This window comes from Athene noctua, chromosome 1, assembly GCF_965140245.1.
Source record: "Athene noctua chromosome 1, bAthNoc1.hap1.1, whole genome shotgun sequence".
Classification (NCBI taxonomy): Eukaryota; Metazoa; Chordata; class Aves; order Strigiformes; family Strigidae; genus Athene; species Athene noctua.
This window is the reverse complement of record NC_134037.1, coordinates 238,872,264-238,892,743: the sequence shown is the minus strand read 5'-3', so window position 1 is coordinate 238,892,743 and position 20,480 is coordinate 238,872,264. Positions and strand designations below refer to the sequence as shown.

The 20,480-nt window shown below is 36.7% G+C and overlaps 1 protein-coding gene across 4 annotated transcripts in view; it reads right to left on the bottom strand.

Annotated features, from left to right (window-relative positions):
* The window catches only part of DCLK1 (doublecortin like kinase 1), a 255,207-nt gene that overhangs the window by 39,118 nt on the left and 195,609 nt on the right, over positions 1-20,480 (bottom strand). For 3 of the 4 annotated variants that reach the window (XM_074914194.1, XM_074914204.1, XM_074914212.1), the window contains 3 exons: positions 7,041-7,125; positions 5,575-5,683; positions 572-629 (listed from right to left, as the gene is read on the bottom strand). In XM_074914194.1, the coding sequence (XP_074770295.1) occupies positions 572-629; positions 5,575-5,683; positions 7,041-7,125 (252 nt within the window). Of the gene's footprint in view, positions 1-571; positions 630-5,574; positions 5,684-7,040; positions 7,126-13,864; positions 18,723-20,480 lie in introns of those variants that run through there. The other variant, XM_074914221.1, reaches the window with a different exon arrangement.

Sequence of the window (20,480 nt, the reverse complement as noted above, 5' to 3'; positions counted from 1 at the left end):
ATGGGGAGGGACTCTTTATCAGGGAGTGTAGTAACAGGATGAGGGTTAACAGTTTTAAACTGAAAGAGGGTAGATTTGGATTAGATATCAGGAAGAAATTCTTTCCCGTGAGGGTGGTGAGGCACTGGCACAGGTTGCCCGGAGAAGCTGTGGCTGCCCCCTCCCTGGCAGTGTTCAAGGCCAAGTTGGACGGGGCTTTGAGCAACCTGGGCTAGTGGAAGGTGTCCCTGCCCATGGCACAGGGATGGAACTAGATGATCTTTAAGGTCCCTTCCAACCCAAACCATCCTTTGATTCTATTATAATTACAGGGGTGAAGAGAGAGGGGAGTGCCCCCACACAACCAACCAACTGGAGAATCAACACACACATCTAGAAGGACACATTGCAGTGTTTTATACTGATACACCAAAGGTCTTCAGAGGGCAGGCAAAGGCTTCAACCAAAAAAGATTCTAACACTTGACAGGAAGAAGACAAACACTGACAGCCGCTCAAACTGTTCTCTCACAAAATATTTCTTAAAAAAAAAAAAGAAATGTTTTGGTCTTCTATGATTTTTTTGTACTTACTTTTCCTCGACATTTACTTTTTTTGATTATTTTCAGAGCATATTCTCTACCAGTTGATCTGAGGAAAGAGAAAAGAAAAAAATTGTATGTTCAATCACATTAAATATTTTTCTCAATTGAGTTTGTATTTGTCATTTGAGCACAGTAGGTCTGGGCAAGAATTTTATTCAAGTATTTGTTTTGTCAAGAAATGAAGCTTGGATTTGACTGGAATTTTGAACTTAAGCCAAATTTATTGAATACATATGCCTAAGAAAAAAGCATTAAACATTTTTTTTAAAAAGTGAAGACATTACAATTTTTAAAAACCAAAATATCTTGAGTTTTTATAGTGCTAATTGTTACTTCTGCAGTTTTATGTAAAATTATTATATTGTATTTACAGATCCAAATATTTTCAAAACCAAAAAGGTGTTGTTTTTTTTTTTTCTATTATTAAAAAAAAAACCCCAAGCTGGAAAATGGAAAATAGTTTTACTTTTTACTTAAAATGAAAATTCATTTGTTTGCATATCTGTACTCACAACTGCAATGACAAAAAAGTCAGTCCTTAATGTTTTATGCATTTGTAAGTTTATGATATTTAGCAGTTAAATACAATGTTTATAGGACAGAATATGAAAGGTTCTGGAGACAGTAAGAAATTATAGAGAATTATTTCAGGATGAAAACACATTTGCTTCTAAGTGATTTTTTTTTTTTTTAAATATAATATTTATCATTACCACATATATACAGACATTTACTATACAGAATGCTAACATAGAAAAATAAGCTTGTACAAGTTAACAGTATCAATTTCCATTTCTTGATCAAGTTACAAAACCAAAAGATGGCTGTAAGGATGAAACCAATAAGCTGTGTTCACAAGCTCTAGTTTCACTGTAAGGTTAAATGGAGAATGGGTAATATAAGAAAAAGCTCTTACTGAAACGCTTTTATTTTGTAAAAAAAATCTAAACAGTTTACAAAAGTCTATTACATTGCCCTTAGCCATACGTTTGGTTAAAAAAAAAAAAGAAAAAAATAACCTCTGAAGCATATTGGGAGATTTTTTTCATTCTTGGTTTAGCAAAACATAGTTAAACTGATACATTAAATTGATATATAGTAAGTTAAATACATAAATAAACATGCCTAAAAGTGTGCACAGTCTGTCATATAGGACATGCAAAGTGAGCCATAAACTGAAAGCACTGCATTAGGAAAACAACCGGGCATTTTCATTGCCATATTTAAGCATGGAGAACTCCTCTACCAATGGTATACCAGTAGGTATTAACTTAAGGGAAAATGGGGACTTCAGTGTAAAGAAAGAAAAAACTCCAAAACATTAATTCTGTTTGAGTTCCCAGGTCATCAGGGAGCAAAGACAGCCTGTATTAAGACATCAGTTAAAAGGCTGTGCAAAGAAATCACACTGGATGATTAAGTTTGAGAAAAAAGTACAGCATATCTGTTTGAAACTTAAGCAGAGAAAAATTAAAAACTTCTCATATTTGTATTCCCCCACAAATGGGTTTGATGCTACAGCCACAGAAATGGGCTGCACTCCATGTGGGATGCCTCTTCCTGGGGCTGCTATTTGGTGGCTACAGTCCCAGCTCAGTGAGGGGACTGGAAGAGATATGGACACTATTTCTGGGGAATGGATGGAGGAGGTAGGAGAAGGAATATTAGAAATTAACATATCTGGGGTTCAAACTCAGATAAAATATGCCCTCTTTCAATAGGAGTCTCTTTCAAGCTGCTTGGTTGCCCTAGGAATGCTTCCTTTCTGTCATGAGAAAGGAAATTGATGGTTTTTGTTGGCCATAGGAGACTCCATGTACTCCAAAACACTGGGAAATCTGAGCTAGTGAGGAAATGTCAGAATTTGGAAGTATCTGAAAGTTAAAAATGAACACATATAAAAACACCGCAGGACAAATTGCACATATGACGGAGCAGATATGTAACGAGCAGATGACAACTCTGACTGCTCTTTGTTTTGGTAAAAAGAAAATTAAAGCTAAGATAATGCAAATCCTTTCCCCTAAAAAGCTGCAGAACCGCAGGCTGTCAACAGTGCTGCAAGTTACACACCCGCCAAAAAATATGCATGGCCATGCCAGAAACTCACAGTGAAACAGGCGTATCACCTCTCACCTATCACTCAGCCCAAACAATAAAAAGGTGCCACATGAAGTAGGAAACACATTATGGCTGGATAAAATTCTGGACCCACAGCACTACCGCAGGGCACAGAGTTAGACACCTAGTTGGTAACAGGGCTCTGTGCCATGTTCCCTGGCTGTTTTAACTTTTTGCAAAGTTCAGAGAGATTTCCATTGCACTGGAGACAAAAATCTATCTTCATTATTTTTGTGTGTGCATTAAATGTATTTGTGTGCAGTAAATGTATTGTGTGTGTGTGTGTGTGTGTGTGTGTGTGTGCCCATGCATTCACAGATGCACAGAATGGGATTCAGAAGTCCTCATGTGAAAATTTTGAAGATGGTTTTTGGTTTCTATTTGGACTGTTTGTTGTCAGAGGAAAACACCTGTGAACGCATCTGAAGTGTTAGAGTGGCTAACCAGTGCACATGGGCTGGTCTCCATAGCTATGGAGTAGAAGTATCCATGTGATCAGTGAAGATGTGTAACATGACCCATTCCTACTTGCTTAACACCTCATGGCACTATTCCTTTGAAGTGTAATGCACACAGGAATTGTACATCAGAAGAAAGCGGAAAAGTCCTCTGTCCCAAATATCACCCCATCAATTCTGGCTCTGCAAATGATGGACATATCAGACTTTGAAGTGAAGTGTTTTTTGCTTAGAAAGACTGTGAAGAATGTTTTTGAAGGGGGTTTTACATGTACTGGCTTTAATTTACCCTCTGAACCTTTAATTTCTCTTTCCACACTTGTGATGGTAAGGGTATAATGCTTTAGAAGTGGAAACTTAACAGAAATAATTCTATTTTAATTTTCAAGCTGTCCCAAAGTAGTAACTCTCTGATATAAATGGGATCTACTCAGTGAAGACCATATATCTGGGAATACCTGAGTAATCATGCTATTTGAGCAAAGACTCCCTAGATATGTCATATTATCGGATACTTCTGGGACCAGTGGGATAGACAAGAGGACAGGAAACATTTAAGCTCTTTAGGATATTGTAATCGGTACTATTTTTAGGTGTGGTGGGACCTGTATTTAATTTTGTTCATGTCTTTTCTCTCAGCTTGAGAAAGAGTTCTAAAATGAACACTAGTACATTTGAACTGTCTCTCAGCACAACTGGCATCTTCAGCTGAATGACAGTGTATCAAAACCTTAACTGTTTTTTATTTTGCCTTGTAATCTGTTTCTCTCTGTCACTACTCACTTACTTTTAGCTTGCCTTTTCATCTTTTCTTAGTAATATGTTTTCACCCATGTTTTTCATCAGTCATGCACCCTCCATGAGGTTCTACAGTGCTTTCCTGTTCTCATACTGTTTTGCTTTGCTTCCTTTAGGTTTCCATATTCCCCAGTTTTGTGTTCAGACTCTGGGGTTTGATCTGAACAGCTATCGCCCTCCAGATGACCAGCTCCACCATGAACTTGCTCTGACAGAGCTCTAAAGGCCTCACAAGAGCTTTGGCCTAGTCCCACAAGCACACTGTCAACTGATACAAAATCCACTCTTCCCCTTTTTCCCAACAGCTGTCTTCATGGTCTCTGACTTGCCAGACTCTTTCAGATGCAGAGCGGGTTCTGTCTTTTTCCAAAGAGACTCTACTTTAAAACCAGCCAAGCTAATTTATCATCATCTGCCATGAGATCTAATCTTGACTTACTCTCTAGGGTTAATATCACATTCTTACAGGCTAAAGAGCAGAAGTTCTTTCTTAGAGCCAAAAGGTGAGGTTAGAGTCTTCTGTAAGAGTCTTCTCCCTAGGATATGGTAATAAGGAGTATAAAACTTCACATGTGGAATTTCATTATCAGACCTTGACATCTCTGTTGTTCTTTCTTTTGAATATCTCTGGCTCTGGCAGTTTTTTGCCCTCTCTGCATTGCTACGATCTAACATGAGCAACCTTACAATCATTTCACATACAGGTACTTTCTGCCTTTTTTACCCCATATTCTCCTATTTTTAACAATATCACCAAAAACCACCTGCAGTTCTGCTCAGAGCATTTATGCCTTTGTTTCTTATTTTTTATACTCTTAATGTTGGGTAGAGCCAGTTCAAACCTGGTTCATGACTTGCCTGACCAGATTTAGAAACTGACACCTGAGCTAGTCAACCTGGACACTTTCAATAACGCCACCATTTGAGGTGACTTGTGACTTCTCTAATCTGGAGGATGTTTAAAATCAGTCTTTGAGGGTAACTGTTCTCACCTCTTAACAGTAAAGGGCACTCAGGAAGTTAGATTTTGATGTCTGCAGTGCAGGCTCCTAAAGTTGGAATGAGTTCATATAATGGCATAAAGTAGGCAAGCAGGAGTTAGGTGCTCATTTAATTAAAGATAAACATAGAAGAGGTTACTCCTCAGTGTCAGAAGCAGAATAGATGGATCCAAAATCAACTCTTTGTGCTGACTACCACCACTACACTGCATACAAAAAACTTCCTGACATCTTTACAGAATGCTTTCTTTACAGAATGCTCCTACATGTGAAATGTTTCATTGGTCTAATTTAGAGGGAGAGTTGTGAAAATATACTGCAAGAAAAGATGTTATTTCAGTGCGACAAGAAAGATTTAACACAAAGAACTGGTAAAATCATGTGGAATGCAGGAGAAAAAAAAAACATATAAAACCCACAAAGTATTAAATTCATAGTTGTCCCCTGGACTCACTTTTTTTTTTAATACAAGAGGGCATTAGTCTAGTTTCTCCATCTGGCATTGAGACATTATCTTATTACATGTCCTATATTCTACAAATGAAGACATGATCTAGAATAAGCATGACATTAATGTTTATTTTTACAGTAATAAGCATATTATCCTCCTCACCTTTCTATACACTCCTTCACAATAGCAAAATTTCCATCTCCTATAGTCCTTCCAACTTTATATCGCTCTGCTATCGATGCTGGAACCTGGAAACCTTCCTCCAACACTTCTGAAAGAATCATTAGTACATTTTTATTGTTAGTGAAGGAAACACAGATGTTGCACATAACATGCATTTTAAGTCTACGGTTTAGGAGCCTGGAAACCATTCAGAGTCAGTATCTCACTTACTGTACAGTGAAACCATGCTGCTGACATTGTATATACTCAACAGGTTTCACACAGATACAATAATGAAAAATAAGACTTCTGGGGGCTCAAACATACCACCATTCGAGTGTTACATAGTTTACCATTCCCACTGCAATATGCCCCCAGGACAAAACCAAAATTGTATTTTTTTAATTATGAAAAGGCCTCTGTGATCTGCACAAGCGCAGACCAGCCTCCAAAAGGGTTGGAACTCCTTGACACAGCATGATTAAATATATGTACCAAAGAAGTCCAACACTCAAGCACTTATTTTATTACATCCTGTAAACTGAGACATCCATAAAACTCCTCATGTGCTAAGTGCTAGTTCTCCCCCTCCCCCAATATTAAATATTTAGTTTTTAAACAAATGTTCTCAATAATACTACCTCACATGCAACCTGGGCACCAGATGTTTAGGTAAAATTGCATTACACAGTGTCTAAGCATAAGAAAAGCTTGTAGTTTCATGTGTTTTAGTGCTCGTTCATGTACTATTATTTTTAAATGTATTTGAAATAGCGTGTTACAAATACCTAACATGCCTCTAAAAGCCGACTATAAACTGCAGCTGATACAAACTACTATATAAACACCGTAACGTAAAAAAATATGCCTCTCAGAAATGTGACTTGAATTTACACTCTTTAAGACAGTACTTTTAACTGTATCTTTATCTGTCCTTTGTTCCATTTTAGCATTAAAAGTGAATGTTAAGCTACAAGGAGGCTGGGATTTGCCTGAATTCACAGGCAGCATGAAGAGTTACTCTCACATGGGAATATACACACACACTTACGTATATGTACGTGTGAACTGGCAGTATTCGAGCAGGCAGTATCCCTTAGCCAACCTGCTCAAAGCCTTAGCACGGGGTGAGACTAATCATTTCTAAGACTCAGGACTGAAGTATGTTCTTTAGTATCATGACAGATGAGACAAAAATTACTGGAATTATCCAGTCAGCACTGCGTCAACTGCAAAACTAGGATCTTGAGTGTCCTGCAACAAAAACACCTCTGACTAGCGATGTCCAGACCAAATCTGATCCAGAGTGAACCTAACTGCTTGGCTGAGACTGATGAGCCTCCTCAAAGAGAGTCATCCAGCCCGCAGTGCTCCCACCTTCTCTGGCAGGAAGAATGACTCATTTCCTACACAGCTGCTGTTATCACTACATTGACTGCTTTGAAATGTCAGCCTTCGAATGTTACCTTCTGCAGGTCCATCATTTTCATCCATAGAGCTGCAAACTTTGGTGGATGCTAATGAGGTAGAGGAGCCACTGTGCTGGGAACTCTGGAAATGGAGAGACACAAATGAAAACAGATGGTTTTTAAGAAGCGCAAGTATCTGCAGCACATTCCTGCTGGACACACATCCCAGAGTGTTCCCTGTGTAAAGTATCAATTTAGTCTGGTGGAGGGAAATGTGGATGCTTGGGAAGAGTCCAATTTTTCCACTGCAATTACACTTTTGGTACCCCCATGTACACGATGATATCCCTGATCCGATGCTTTTATGTATGGTCCATTACTTTCTCCCTATTAAACACACACATTTTGGCAGGGAAAAGGAAGGAGCTCTATGCCCTCTGCAGGCAGGAGACTGTTTTCTCAGCGACACCATTAACCCAGCAGGCACTAGAAGCACAAACATCTGTTTTGGCTGAAGTTGGCTTTGTTATGGGCAGAATTCCTCCCTTTTGCAAACTCCCCTCTGGTGAAATCCTTTCCAGTTTTAGAAGGGAGAAATCATTATGGCAATGTATGGAGAAAATAAAATGTCAGGGTGAATAACATTTGCTTTTTTGGAAAAACATTTGATTGTGTATAGCTCACTTGAGGCATGAGTCTGTACCTCTGTTTTAAGTACTTGTACAGCGTCTACATTTGCCTATACAGTTAATGGGGGGAGGACGGTACGTCTATAGTCTCTAGAAGGAGACTTGTAGCCACCCAGCTTGGATGCCAAAAGTATTGCAGGCAGGATCTCACTAGGGAAACCTTCCAAAGCACCTAATCTGTGTCTATCAGTTACTTATGGACTCTAGGCATGTATTTTATGAAGACTGCTTCACCACACATCTAGATGGATGAACCTAAACAGACATATGAGATGGACTGGATTTCACCCAAAACTTTTAACCTCTGCTGAATAACAATTATACAAACATATCTTCAGGATTCTCCCATCTTCGAAAGAAATCAGAAGCAGCTACAAATGCAACTTACAGCAAACTGAGCATTTCCTCAGGTCCTCGTGTTGCAAGATAAGTGAGAAGTATTCAGAGGATTTCCAAAACTAAAACTTTCTCAGGTTCATAGTTCACGTGCTGAAAGGTTACAAAGTGCTGCGGTATTTAATTACCTCCTTCAATCTATATATTGCATGTATTTTGGGCTGTATTGCATGTAACTAACACTATCAGTTCCTTATCTGTGTTTGCAAGGTATCTAGACGCCCACAGTCAGGATGCCAATCCACTTTACAAATTTAATACAGCTTCATTGGAATTATCTCTCTCCTCTGCCACTGCAAAGCACAGTCGATGACTGGAGCAAGAATAACTAACAAGGGAGGTTGGGATTTTTGCAGAGTACAGAGGCAGGGAGAAGTCAGTCAGCAGAGTTAAAAGCTGGCCAGTATGCTGAGTTCATTTGAACAGACTAACTTTTAATTTCTCCCACAATAGCTTAAGGTCAGTTGATATAGACAAAGGCTGAACTTGGCTTATTTTTCACTAAATAATTCTGAGAACTTGCACATCCCATCTACCAAGAGATTCTTTGCCTTTTTTTTTTTTTTTTTCCTTTTAATCAATCCCAGCTCATTCTTTTCATTCATCCAAGCATTTCTTTTGAGTTCTGACCAGAATTAAAAATTGCATTAATCAGGTTTTGGACTACTTTTGCTGCCTCTTAACAAAAGAAGTGACCACTGGCTGATTTTATACAGTTCACTAAGATATAACTGCCCTTGTTTCACGATTAGGATGTGTTTATGTATGTGCTATTCCTCTGCTAAACTCTGCAGGATGTCTCAGTAAAAACTTACCTCAGGTTCATTTTTGAACAAATGAGCAGATGAGGATCAAGGTAACAGGAAAATGCTAGGAGTTCTCATGTCTGGAGAAGTCACTCTCAAAGCCTATTTTTATTCACATGTAATAAGAGAATTGTTTCCTTTATACTCCTGCTTGTAAAATAAGCAGAAAAACATGTTTTCTCTACCCATTCTGATAAGTCTGTTTTCCTAGACCAGGCATCCAATTTCTTACTTCTTTTGCCACTTCACATTATTTTCTTAAAGGAATTACAATTTAAATGTTTAATACTTGTTACATATACAACCAGGAATTAATCTTTACAACATTTAAGGGGTACAACAGAAAAAGGTTAGCGCTAATTTTTCCACAAACTATCAAACAACTACTTTATTCATTTTTTTAAATTTTAAATAGTGAGATTACACTTTTCAGCAGATGTTAGGTCAAGACTGCTGACTACACAGCACTGCAGCTTTATTCAGCAGTCTGATGGTCTCTACAGAGTCTCGCACCCATTGTTCTCAGTTCTGAGAATGGGAGATGTGAAAATCGAGACCTAACTCAGTGGCCACATCTTCTCAGAATGGGTGCCTAGAGAGACTCAAATTTCTTTTTGGGAACCTAATTTCTCAAGAACCCTCAAGACGAGGTTTAGCTGAGAACTGCGATTGCTCAGACCTTCCAATATTAGACTCCTTTGAGGGCCCATTTCAGCAAAGAACTTCAGCAAGTGCTTGACTTTAAATACAAACAGCCTTAATGGCCTACACTGAAATTAAATTCACTCCTAAATATTAGCCTAAGGTACAGCTCCCTAAATATGTATTTAACCTAGGTTTAGTTAAACAAACTGAAAAAAAACCTGGCCCATAGAAAACTGAAAGGAAATAAAACATCAGTATGAGATCAGTTTTTTAAGTGCTGTATTTCTCTTCTTAATGACACTACATAGATGGGAATGCTAAGATTATATTCATAACTGAAGAATTAAAGTGATGCATTAGGAGCATATACTATACCATAGGTGTGCAAACAAAGCTTACAGCCCCTTCAGCAAGATCTGTGTGTGAAGTACCAGCGTGTGAGCAGAAGCAGAGCTCACCAGTGACAAGGAAGCAGTAGCTAAGAAGACATTTGCTAAAAATAAATACTGAGATTTTTAAAATGTTAAACTTTAAAATTTTTAAATAAATTGAAAATTATGAAGAAAACACATAATTTTCATTACCTTTGCTGAACCCCTCCTATTAAAACAACAGATGAAAAACAAATCAGGAACTGTATATTTGGATATATCCACCAAGTCTGCTGACAGACCCCCTTTAACAATTAAAGAGACATTACTAGGTAAACACAACACAAATATTTTCATCTTTATTCAGTCCTCTGGAACAACATGAAGGCATTTATTTATTTATCTTTACTTCAGCTAGAAGGACATTCCATTTATTTAGACTTTAATTAGCTCGTTGTTCTCACACGCTGAAAGCCCTCCGGGTCCAGCAATCCTTGTGGGTCTCAGTGTTCTTTCCAGTTGGCTTGCCAATCATGAGGCAGTCTGTCGTGCACACTGTTCCTCTCACAGCTGTGGACCCCATCAGGGATATTACAGATGGGGAGGGGGAAAAAACAAACTCTAAACAAGAGTATAATCTCTTCAACACACAGACCTTAATGCAATTAGCTGTTTTAATTTTAAGAGATGGTGAGGTGCTTGAAATGTCATCACTTTTACACAGTCTTAAAGGGGTCCAGTTGCACAGGTTGCCAGCACATGGCCATTTTTATGGCACACCTCCATAAAAGCGATGGCATAAAAAAAAAAATCAGATCTTTGGTGTAAGGACTTCAGATCCTATTCAGGTTTATATAACAGATGGCCAGCACACCACACATCTCATTGATGTGAATAGAAACATTAGTGCTATAGAGTTTCATCCATGTCTCACTGGGAGATTTATTTACCAACTGTTTTGTAAATAGTTTGTATCTCAGTGGAAATTGTGCTAAATCCATGAAAAAAAGGCAGTAAAATAAATATTACTGTAATTTCTCTCTCCCCATACTCACCTTTGTTGTAAATTAATCTTAAAATCCTACTCCAGCTAAACAGCAGTAATTATTCTTGTGGACTACCAGTATCAGCAGTTACGAAAAGAAACTTAAATCAGTATGACTAGGAAGTTTGTTAATGCAATTCAGATTCCTGAATCTTAAACCCCAAACACTACACTGTATTTTCTAAACCTCTCAAAATCTTTATTAGAGCACATGGAGCCTACAAAGTCTCTCAACAATAGATTCCTTTGTATTTTCCTAGCATGAAGGAAGCATCTGGATGAAATGCAAGTAACAGAAATGCATACAGGTGTAACACTAAGTTTGGATCTCATGCAGAGTTCTGCTCTTTTAGAAGTGGGCTTAATGAATATTATAATTAGTAAAAAAAATTTGTAAATTCAGGAAGGAGGCTCAGGATAAGGTAATTATTAGTATCTTTAAATGATGGCTCCTAAGATTTGCCCTATTCCAAAGAATTCTACAAAATTTAAAAAACATATAAAAAGCTATGTGTGTCAGTAATACGTGTAAGATCAAGTTAAACTCAGCAAGGATAAAGAGCATTAAAACCAAAACTAAACAGTTAAGCAACCATGCTCACCTCTTTTGGAGCCCATACTAGTATTCAGTCTGGTTACAAATAACCTTTTCAAGACAGCTGTCATGAACTCCTGACAGAGTCAATTTCTTAGCCTAAAGATCATCATGGTTAATGGTAAAATAAAGACAACAATCCAGTGCAGGTATTAGCTCTGAAGGACTTTGAAGGGCTCAAAAAATTCCCGTAATATGTAACAGTGTTAAGCAAGAAACAAGTGAGTGAATACAACAAAATGGTACATCTCCAGAGAACAAAAGGTAAAACAGAGGACAGATGGTTTAAAACAGTAATATTTTGATGCACCTTTTAAGAAAACACTCTTCTTTTTCTGTTATTCAATTTAGAGAGAACAAAAGGTTACACTGAAACTCCTCTCCCAAATCTATCCAGAGAAAAATGTTTCTGATTTTATTCTGTTTAATCACTTTCATTTCTTGGCCCATACAGCTGAGATGTGGAAAAAAAGTTTTCATGTAAACAGTACAGAGCTGGCAAAAAATTACTTCATGGAGAAATATCAAATCCACAATCTTCATGCCAAAAGAACAGAAACCAATGGAATTCAATGTATAGAAAGAGAAATAATGCAATTGTTTTCTTTTTAAATTCAGACACTACACTAACCTGAAACATAAGCTCCAAATTTATTTATAAACTGTTTCATCTGGAAAGAAACAATAAAAAATGTATGCAAATCTGCTACTTATCCACAATTCTACATCCTGCCCTTTCTTGCTAGACACTTGATTTCACTTTCCTTACTAGCGAAATTACTTTTTTTCATTTATGCAATTCAGAATTTACCCAGCTTGGAGAAGAGATAAGTTCAAATGACACAAGCAAGAATCCAGTGTATGTGTCATTCAGGAACTTGTGCTGGCTTTCTTCTTTGAGGGATAGAGGTACAAATGGAAGAGTTTCAAGGAAACAGTTGACAAACTGAAGTTACATTTTCAAGCTGAAGCACTTTGTTTTATTAGGATCATCTTATCAAACTGCAGTGACTGCTTATACACTCATTTTATTTGTGTAACAAGGGAATCCTGAAAAGCCAACATAGTTTCCTATATGGTATTTAACAGTAAAGTTAAACATAACCTCCACTATCTCCTAACAGCTGCTTCCAAAGCTGAGCCATAATTCATGTGCCCATTCATACAGCCAAATGATTGTAGGCTCACTCAACCTTTGGCATCCTCCAGAAAAGACTGATGATCTAAAAAAAAAGTATCAGATTGATGTTATTGGAAATTGTCCTGTCATTACTGTATCCACACTGCGGTTAACATAAGAAGTTACATGTGCAGTGATACAATGTGAAGGTTTCCCTTTTCCTTTTTTAAAGTTACATACAGGTAGAATTTTCCACGCAACTACACAATAAAAATTGAAAGGCCATCAAAAGAGGTTCTTATCTGTTCCACCTGATTAAGGGCACAGAAAAATCAGCACTTCTATTTTTAATCTATTTGGGTTGTATTTTAAAAGCTCTCCTGGTATTCTTAACTGTTACTTGGTAGAGACAGAAACATCGATTATTTTATTTCTACTCTTCCTCAAAATTATTTTATTTCTACTCTTCCTCATTTTTATATTACTGTTTCTTTTCCATGTCTGTACACCTTATTTATGCAGACCTAGATACTAGCAACCAAGAGGGTTTCAAAACTAGAACTTTTAGCAGGCCCACAGATCCCTCTAGGATAGTGTCTGAACATCCGCTAAAGCATCAACCTAGCAGGTGACATGTCAGAAATTGTAACGTCTCTCTTCTGCCACCCCCGCCAAACAAAAAATAAAATTAGGCTATAGATATGTATTTTTAAAGAGTGGAAAGATATAGCAAGAAAACGACATGGGTATGTTTCAGTACTCTTAGCTTTTCACAGGCTTATTCTCCTAATACTTGTCTTAAGAGTAGTGCTGCTGTAGCTGAGTTGTCAGCAGGGAGCTGGTACCTTGCTTTGGATATTCTACTCATTTCCCACTTCATACTTCAAATCTATCCTGTTGCATGAACTTACCCATAAGCAATTCAAGGCAGGTATATTTACTGTCTCCAAAAGACCCATTAGAAACCAAATTCTTCCTTGAAGGTTTTTTTGCATCTATGAACTAAGGCCCAAAGCTTACTATTTAAAAAGGCACTGAATGCATCTGCTGTTTAAAGGAACCCATTAGGATGCATGAATCCCACATGTTTATACTAAGCGAACTGTTAGATGGACAATGCTGATCACAAATGAACAAGCAATACCACCTGAAAGTATTTTTTTAAAGCCTGTTAATCACGTTTCCAAAATAAACTCACTGAACAGTGTGTATTTTTTAAATATATTTATTACATCGCTTACAATAATCTACAGTAATGTTAAATCTAGCGAAACAACAAATTGCAACCAGGATGACATGTTCAAATATGAAACACAAATACAACACAGTATGATGAAAAATGGCATAAAAATTAAGGTGATTTTCTTCAGCTGATTATATGAAATAAAACATTCATCGGCATTTATTTTTGCAAGTTTTACATTTTTTGTTGATAAATCAACACTTTTTTTGGTTTCCTGCATCACATTAATACAAAACCGGTATATTTTAAAAAGGAAATATCCAAGAGCTTTTCTTTAAAAAAAATAATTGTATGCATAACTTTGCAAAACCTTAGACTTATGTTGTAAATGTGCCAATATTTACAATATCATAGTGCAACTAACAAAATGAAGATGCCTTAGCACAAACATCGTTAGCTCCTCTTTCACTAGAGTCCAAATTCCAAAACACTGTATCGCAGGGCAAACCACAAACTAATTACCTCATATAACATCAGACAACACGTATATGCTGAATACAGTACAGCTCTTTTCATACTTCACTGCTGAGGGTTAATTTAAGCAAATTTGAATATAATCAACATGCGTAAACACAGACACTAAAACGCATACGGATTTGTATGTGTGCACTGCGTGTGTTTTTAACTCTTTGCTAATATGTGCATACACAACACACATATCTACATACCCATTGCCTTCCGTGGGATGTTAGGGCGCTCAGCCAGTCTGAGATCAGGTGCAAGGTGAAAGAGGCAAACCAAGCCAGCTGAAAGGTGTTACGACATCAAAGACGGCTCAGAATAGCCTCTGCTCTGCTCACCAAGCCCCGCTCTCTGAACGGAGGGGCTTCCTGGGGGATAGCACACCCGGTTCTGGAGAGTGTGACTTGCTTGCTCTGCTCTGCATTGAAGCTACTGCTGGCTGCATGAAGTAAGGGTATTTTTCTATCGATCACTCATAGTTATATGTTCTTGTACCGTCACTAACAGATAAACTGAAAGTGAAGATTAAATAAAGAACAATCTTCTATTTGGTTGTATACCATTACTGGATACAACAAAAAGCACGGACAACATTAATCAGTCTAAGTATTCATCAAGTGACCAGGTAATTTAGCACCATGAAGATTTTCTGTTTGTTCATTTCTCTCCTATTTTTGATAAAACAGTAAATGGGTTGATCAGAGATTCTTTTCTGTATTACTGTTAATTCATTTTAATGTTTAGAGTTGGAGGACATTTTTTGTAACGTGCTGCACTTTATAAAGTTTGTATTTCACATTGCATTGTGAAGTATGAAACTGTAAAAGCAAACACTATTATTTGTTTCAATTGTTACGCCACACAATCTCAACCCAGGTGTTCTTCAAGGCTATTTAACATTATGTATCCTTTATTATAATATACATTTATAGCCACAATATTAATGCCCTAGAATTTTCATTTGACAGCCATATATGCCCTGTGAAAATGGTTTAAAGAGAAAAATAACTAAATATAATGCACTGTCGCTGAATTATTTTACAAATTGAAAAGCAATTTTCACATTGGATAATGAATGTTAAAGATTTTACTGGTTTCAGCAAAAGAGCTTGTAATATTGCATGACTTAATACACTGCAGAACAGTGCAGTTCAAGAGGAGACAGTCTGAGCATGTCAAAATAATACCATTTCAAATTTAGGATTCATGATTAATATTTTGTCTCTGTATATGTATTTGTGTATAAGGTCCTATCCTTCTCACCTTAGAGTCAGTTGTCGCTTTGCCACCAACTTCAAACTGAGCAGAACTTAGCCCTTGTTTGTACATGAGATCTCTTAAAACTGTATAGACTTCCTCGGGGGAGTAACCTCAGCAAGTACAGGCTGGTGCGGCTCCACTGACTTTAACAGAGCTATACGAATCCCACCAGATAATCCCATTAATACATTCTCCCCACATGTTTGTTTAAAGCCACAAATGTGACATAACTGTGCATGGGTTTCAAAGTCATTGATCTATCTCTGTGTGTGTGTGTATAAATATAAACATACACATTCTGTGCTTCACATGTGAACTGTTTCTTGCATAAGAGAAGAAGAAAAGAGATTAAAAAAACCCCAGGAAGTTGCAGAAAGCATGAGGGAAGTAATCACAAGTTTTCATAAAGCTCAGAGGGAAGCAAAGCATTCAAAATCTATACAAGACTCTTCAGCTACATCATAATCACCTCAGAGTAGGCACAAATAATGCAGCATACAGAGAACTCTAAGAGGTTCAAACACTATAAAGTTGCTTAAGCTATTCCATTATTTAATGAAGTCAATGAAATCTAGGAACAAACTAAAACCTGTGCTGTTGCAAGCAGAACTACAGCATCAAGAAACACAATTTCAGTTTCACCCATAAACTGAAACCTTCTGGTCTTGCTCAAAAGAAACATTTCATTTCTGCTCACGTATAATGGGAATTACATTCCACACAAAAGGGACCTCAAAGTCTATAAACAGTGTACCTTTTCAATCTCTAAGGGACTTTCATTTCTTAAATGAAATATTAATGATACATATTGCCCCTGAATAGCCCCTTAATACAAGTCATATGTTGAAATGATTAAATGTTATGGACTAGCATATTCTTTGAAACAGTCTTGATGGAGAACTTGCTATGATAACAATTACTGATATAAGGTCCATTTTTCTTTTCCACAGCTAAGCAAAGCCATGGGATTCAGGTTTGCTGGTGATCTGTGCTCCCTGTGCAGAATAAACATTCTTAATAAACTGCCTTAAGCAGCAGTAGCCTATATGGGAGAGGGGAGGAAAAATAAAATTCCTGCAATTTATTTTCTTTACAGGAAAAAACAATTTTCAAAACGTCAGTAAGTATTTTGTTCAGTCTGGTGGAGTTGTCTGAATTTTTGGAAACTGATCCCAATGCACTTTTACATAATACGCATTTCTTGGGATTAAGTAATGCATTTTACAAAGACATTCTCTCATAACAGGCAAAAATGCAAGTAACTTCACAGCTGCGAAGCTTTTCAGTTGAACAGGACAGCCTTAGGATCACGGATGGTGAGGGGGGATTATTCCTGTTGCTGGGAACAGTTTTAGATCTGAAGTCTGAAGCAAGAATGGCAAAACATGCATTTTAAAAGAGAATGACCTAACTGCTTCAGCAAACCTGCCAGATCAGTGACTTTTTCTTCAGGTGATACTGGAACCAGGTATTGAAAACAGAGAAGGTAAGTTTTGTATTCTGCTGCCCTTTTGTTCTCTTTGCAAATATCCTCCATAAAGAAAATGGTATTGATACAGTGAAGCCATAACATCACATGCCAACGTTTTCCAGGTGTTGAATTTTATTATGGACAGATCAGTGTAAAGGAATTATTTTACTATATGTAAAAGTTGTCATGTGGCAGCTAAACATTTTCTGCTATTAAGTAAAATTTGCTGATTTCAAAATATATTAACTCATCACTAAGTAGCTCAAAAATATAATCTCTATAGATTTTTGTTGAGGATCAGAATCACACTAATTTCTAATTCTTAAATCATTAGTATATGAGATACTGAAAGGAAAGGTATAAGACAGTAAAAGTGTGTGATCACTATACTATGGACTTAAATACAACAGATAAATTTTAAAGCAATATACAATATACGATGGGAAATATTGCTATTATGTAAATTAGACTAAGATTCTCACAATAAAGCAGCAGAAAACAAATAAAATTAGTAAATATTTGTTAAGCAACTGGTTATAATGCGTGACCTACTTAAACACTAAAGGAGTTTTGCATATTCATGCTGTACAAAATGACCACCTCTAGAAATTATGAAAACAGAGAAATTAGGTCAATAGGAGGATGATTTACAGTACCATCATTTCTGCAGGCTTTCATTTTAAAAAGAATAAATTGTCATATTACAGCAAATAAAAAATTATGTTCCTGTCCTTAAGTGAAAATAATCACTAGTTTCTCAGGCAAAATGTGTTTTTCCAAAAGGTGTCATCATACGTGTGTCAGATGATGCTGATAGCCAGCAGGCCCCCCATATTTCCTCATTTAGAAATCTGTCCATATTTACTTGCAGCACACAGATGATCAGTATTAACAGCTCTTGCCAGGTAAAACATTCATGTTGCCTGTGAACACCCTTCTGTTTACAGTCATCAGATGGTAATGCGGTGAACAGAACTTGAACACTGCTTTGAAAGAATTTACTTTTTGTCCTGTGACCACACGGGATTTCTTAGTTTTCATTTAGATAAAAAGACTAAATTTAGAGTGCTCAAAATGTGCATGTTGGGATCAGACAGCGTGGTGCAAGCAGCTTAATATGGCAGGTTTTTTCTTTTCTTCATTTTACCTATTCATTGGTAAAAGCAAAGTATTCATTAACTGTTCATACCAAAATGAATAAAGATACCTATGGTAAAAACAGAACATATAATCAGTACCTTAAATGATAAAGAGAGTGCTATTCATAAATGTGCCCACTACAGATTTGTGCGTTATATTCACTTTACCCAATCTTCATTCCTTAAAGTGTGCACAATGCTGTTTTGTATTTGACAGACATATTCAATGGCTTGTTCACTTCAAATTCTTCCATTAAAATGCAGTGGTAAAGCCAAAAATACCCCCACACACTAGAATTAATTTGGCCCCATGTTTTCAATATTAAATATGCAAAACTCTTTTGTGCGATTCACTATTACTGTAAATTAGCAGCTATTCTCTTTAAAAATGTTAAACCTTCACCAAATCACAAACCATAAACATTGTTCCATTTTCTCTTTTACACTGAGTCTCCTACTGAATCCATATCATCCGAAGAGAGTGGGCGATACAGGTCCTGTAAGATGAAGTGCAGTATAGATTTGTTTATTGTGTTTTATTTGTTGCGCTGCAACTGTCTTACATTCTTTTCGCTACTGTGGACCAGAAGATATTGTTTAACATAAAATACACATATTCTAGATACTTAGATTTTTGGCTTAATGTCATATAATTATTTTTTAATCAACAAATAGATGGTTAGTAAATAAAGCTGTAGTTTCAATGTACAACATATTCAAAGAGGCAATTATTTTTTTTTCTTGAATTCTTTCCTATTAAACACTATTAAAACAGTATTTATCCATTCTGGAGAATCTCCTAATTGTTTGGAAACTTGGCAATATGAATTTAATCTTAAAGCAAATATATTTCCCTTTTTGCTGTTTTGCAAACAGCAGTAGGAAAGTAAGTGCTTAACATATATAAGGTAATCAAAACTTGCCACCCACTGGTGATATAGCACAGATCCAACAACGTTTGAGCCCCAGAATGCTGACACTGAATATTGCTGTTACCTACACTGTATTGACAATGGTATCTCTTTTCCACAGTTTTTCTGTGTATGTGTAAAAAGACAACGTGTAAAATCCCCATGTCACTGGCTCTTTCTAATGGTAGCCAAGCAACCAGCTCATGACAGCTGACGGAGAGTCTGAGTGTACGGATCCTCTTCGTTTTCTCAACACCCACTCCGAGCATCCTCTGATGGATCAGATAATCCTCAAATGCCAGAGGTGTTAGGGAATGATACACTGCCCTATCCAACCTACACAGCACAATAATCCTTGCCAAGATACACAACGGCACTGAATGAAAGAGAAAGTTCAGCAAAGAGATGTGGTAGAGGACAGAGTACTATCTTTTTAAGATGAATTATGCATAACTGACAGTTTAGAGGGGTGCCAAGTAGGCGGGTGCCAAGTAGGCAGGTGCCCAGCATACCTCATAGCCAAACTCTGATATCTTTAAGGTGCTTTGGGGGATCTTTTAAGTACAAAACATATTTATGAAATACAACAAAACAACTACAAGACAAAATACAAGAGCACATGGGAATGGGAAGGCTGATGGAGCCAGCCTTAGGGTTGATGTTTGTTTTTTTGGTTTTTTTTTGTTTTTTTTTTTAAATCACAGAAAGATAACTGAGACAAAAAATGAACTGAATAAAAGCTGTACTATAAAATAAGGACTACCTAAAATGAATGCTTTACAAATTCCAAATTTACAAGGATCTCAATAATCTATGCAGGTTTATGTTTCACTTGCAGGCATGATATAAAGGAGATTTAAGTCCCTTAAAGGGGTTTTTAACTCCCTAGAATGCTTATTCTGCATGTATTCTGCCAATGGGCATGTGTACATACAAGTAGCAGACATGTTAGACTGGCAGAGTGAAATTCAGATCTTAAATACATGTCTATTTTGTTGTGAAAAATCTAGACAAAAGAAGAATTTTAAACAGACAAGATATCTCATTCTGAATACTAACTGGTTAATTATTAACATTTATTTTGAGCATATACAGTTTGGGAATTTCTAACATATAGTACAGAAAAAAAATCTTTTGATTTGCTCGGGAGGGTATCACCCCAAATTTTTGAATAGTATCTTCCAGGTGACTGCTCACTCCTCTGAATATAAAATATATGCATTCAGAACTTAGAAGATATTTGTGAGAACTGACTTTAAATATTTAGGAAATATTTTGGTATTTATTTTAATAACTCTATGGTTGTTTTAAAGCAAAATCATGCAGAAGATATCGGGATCATAT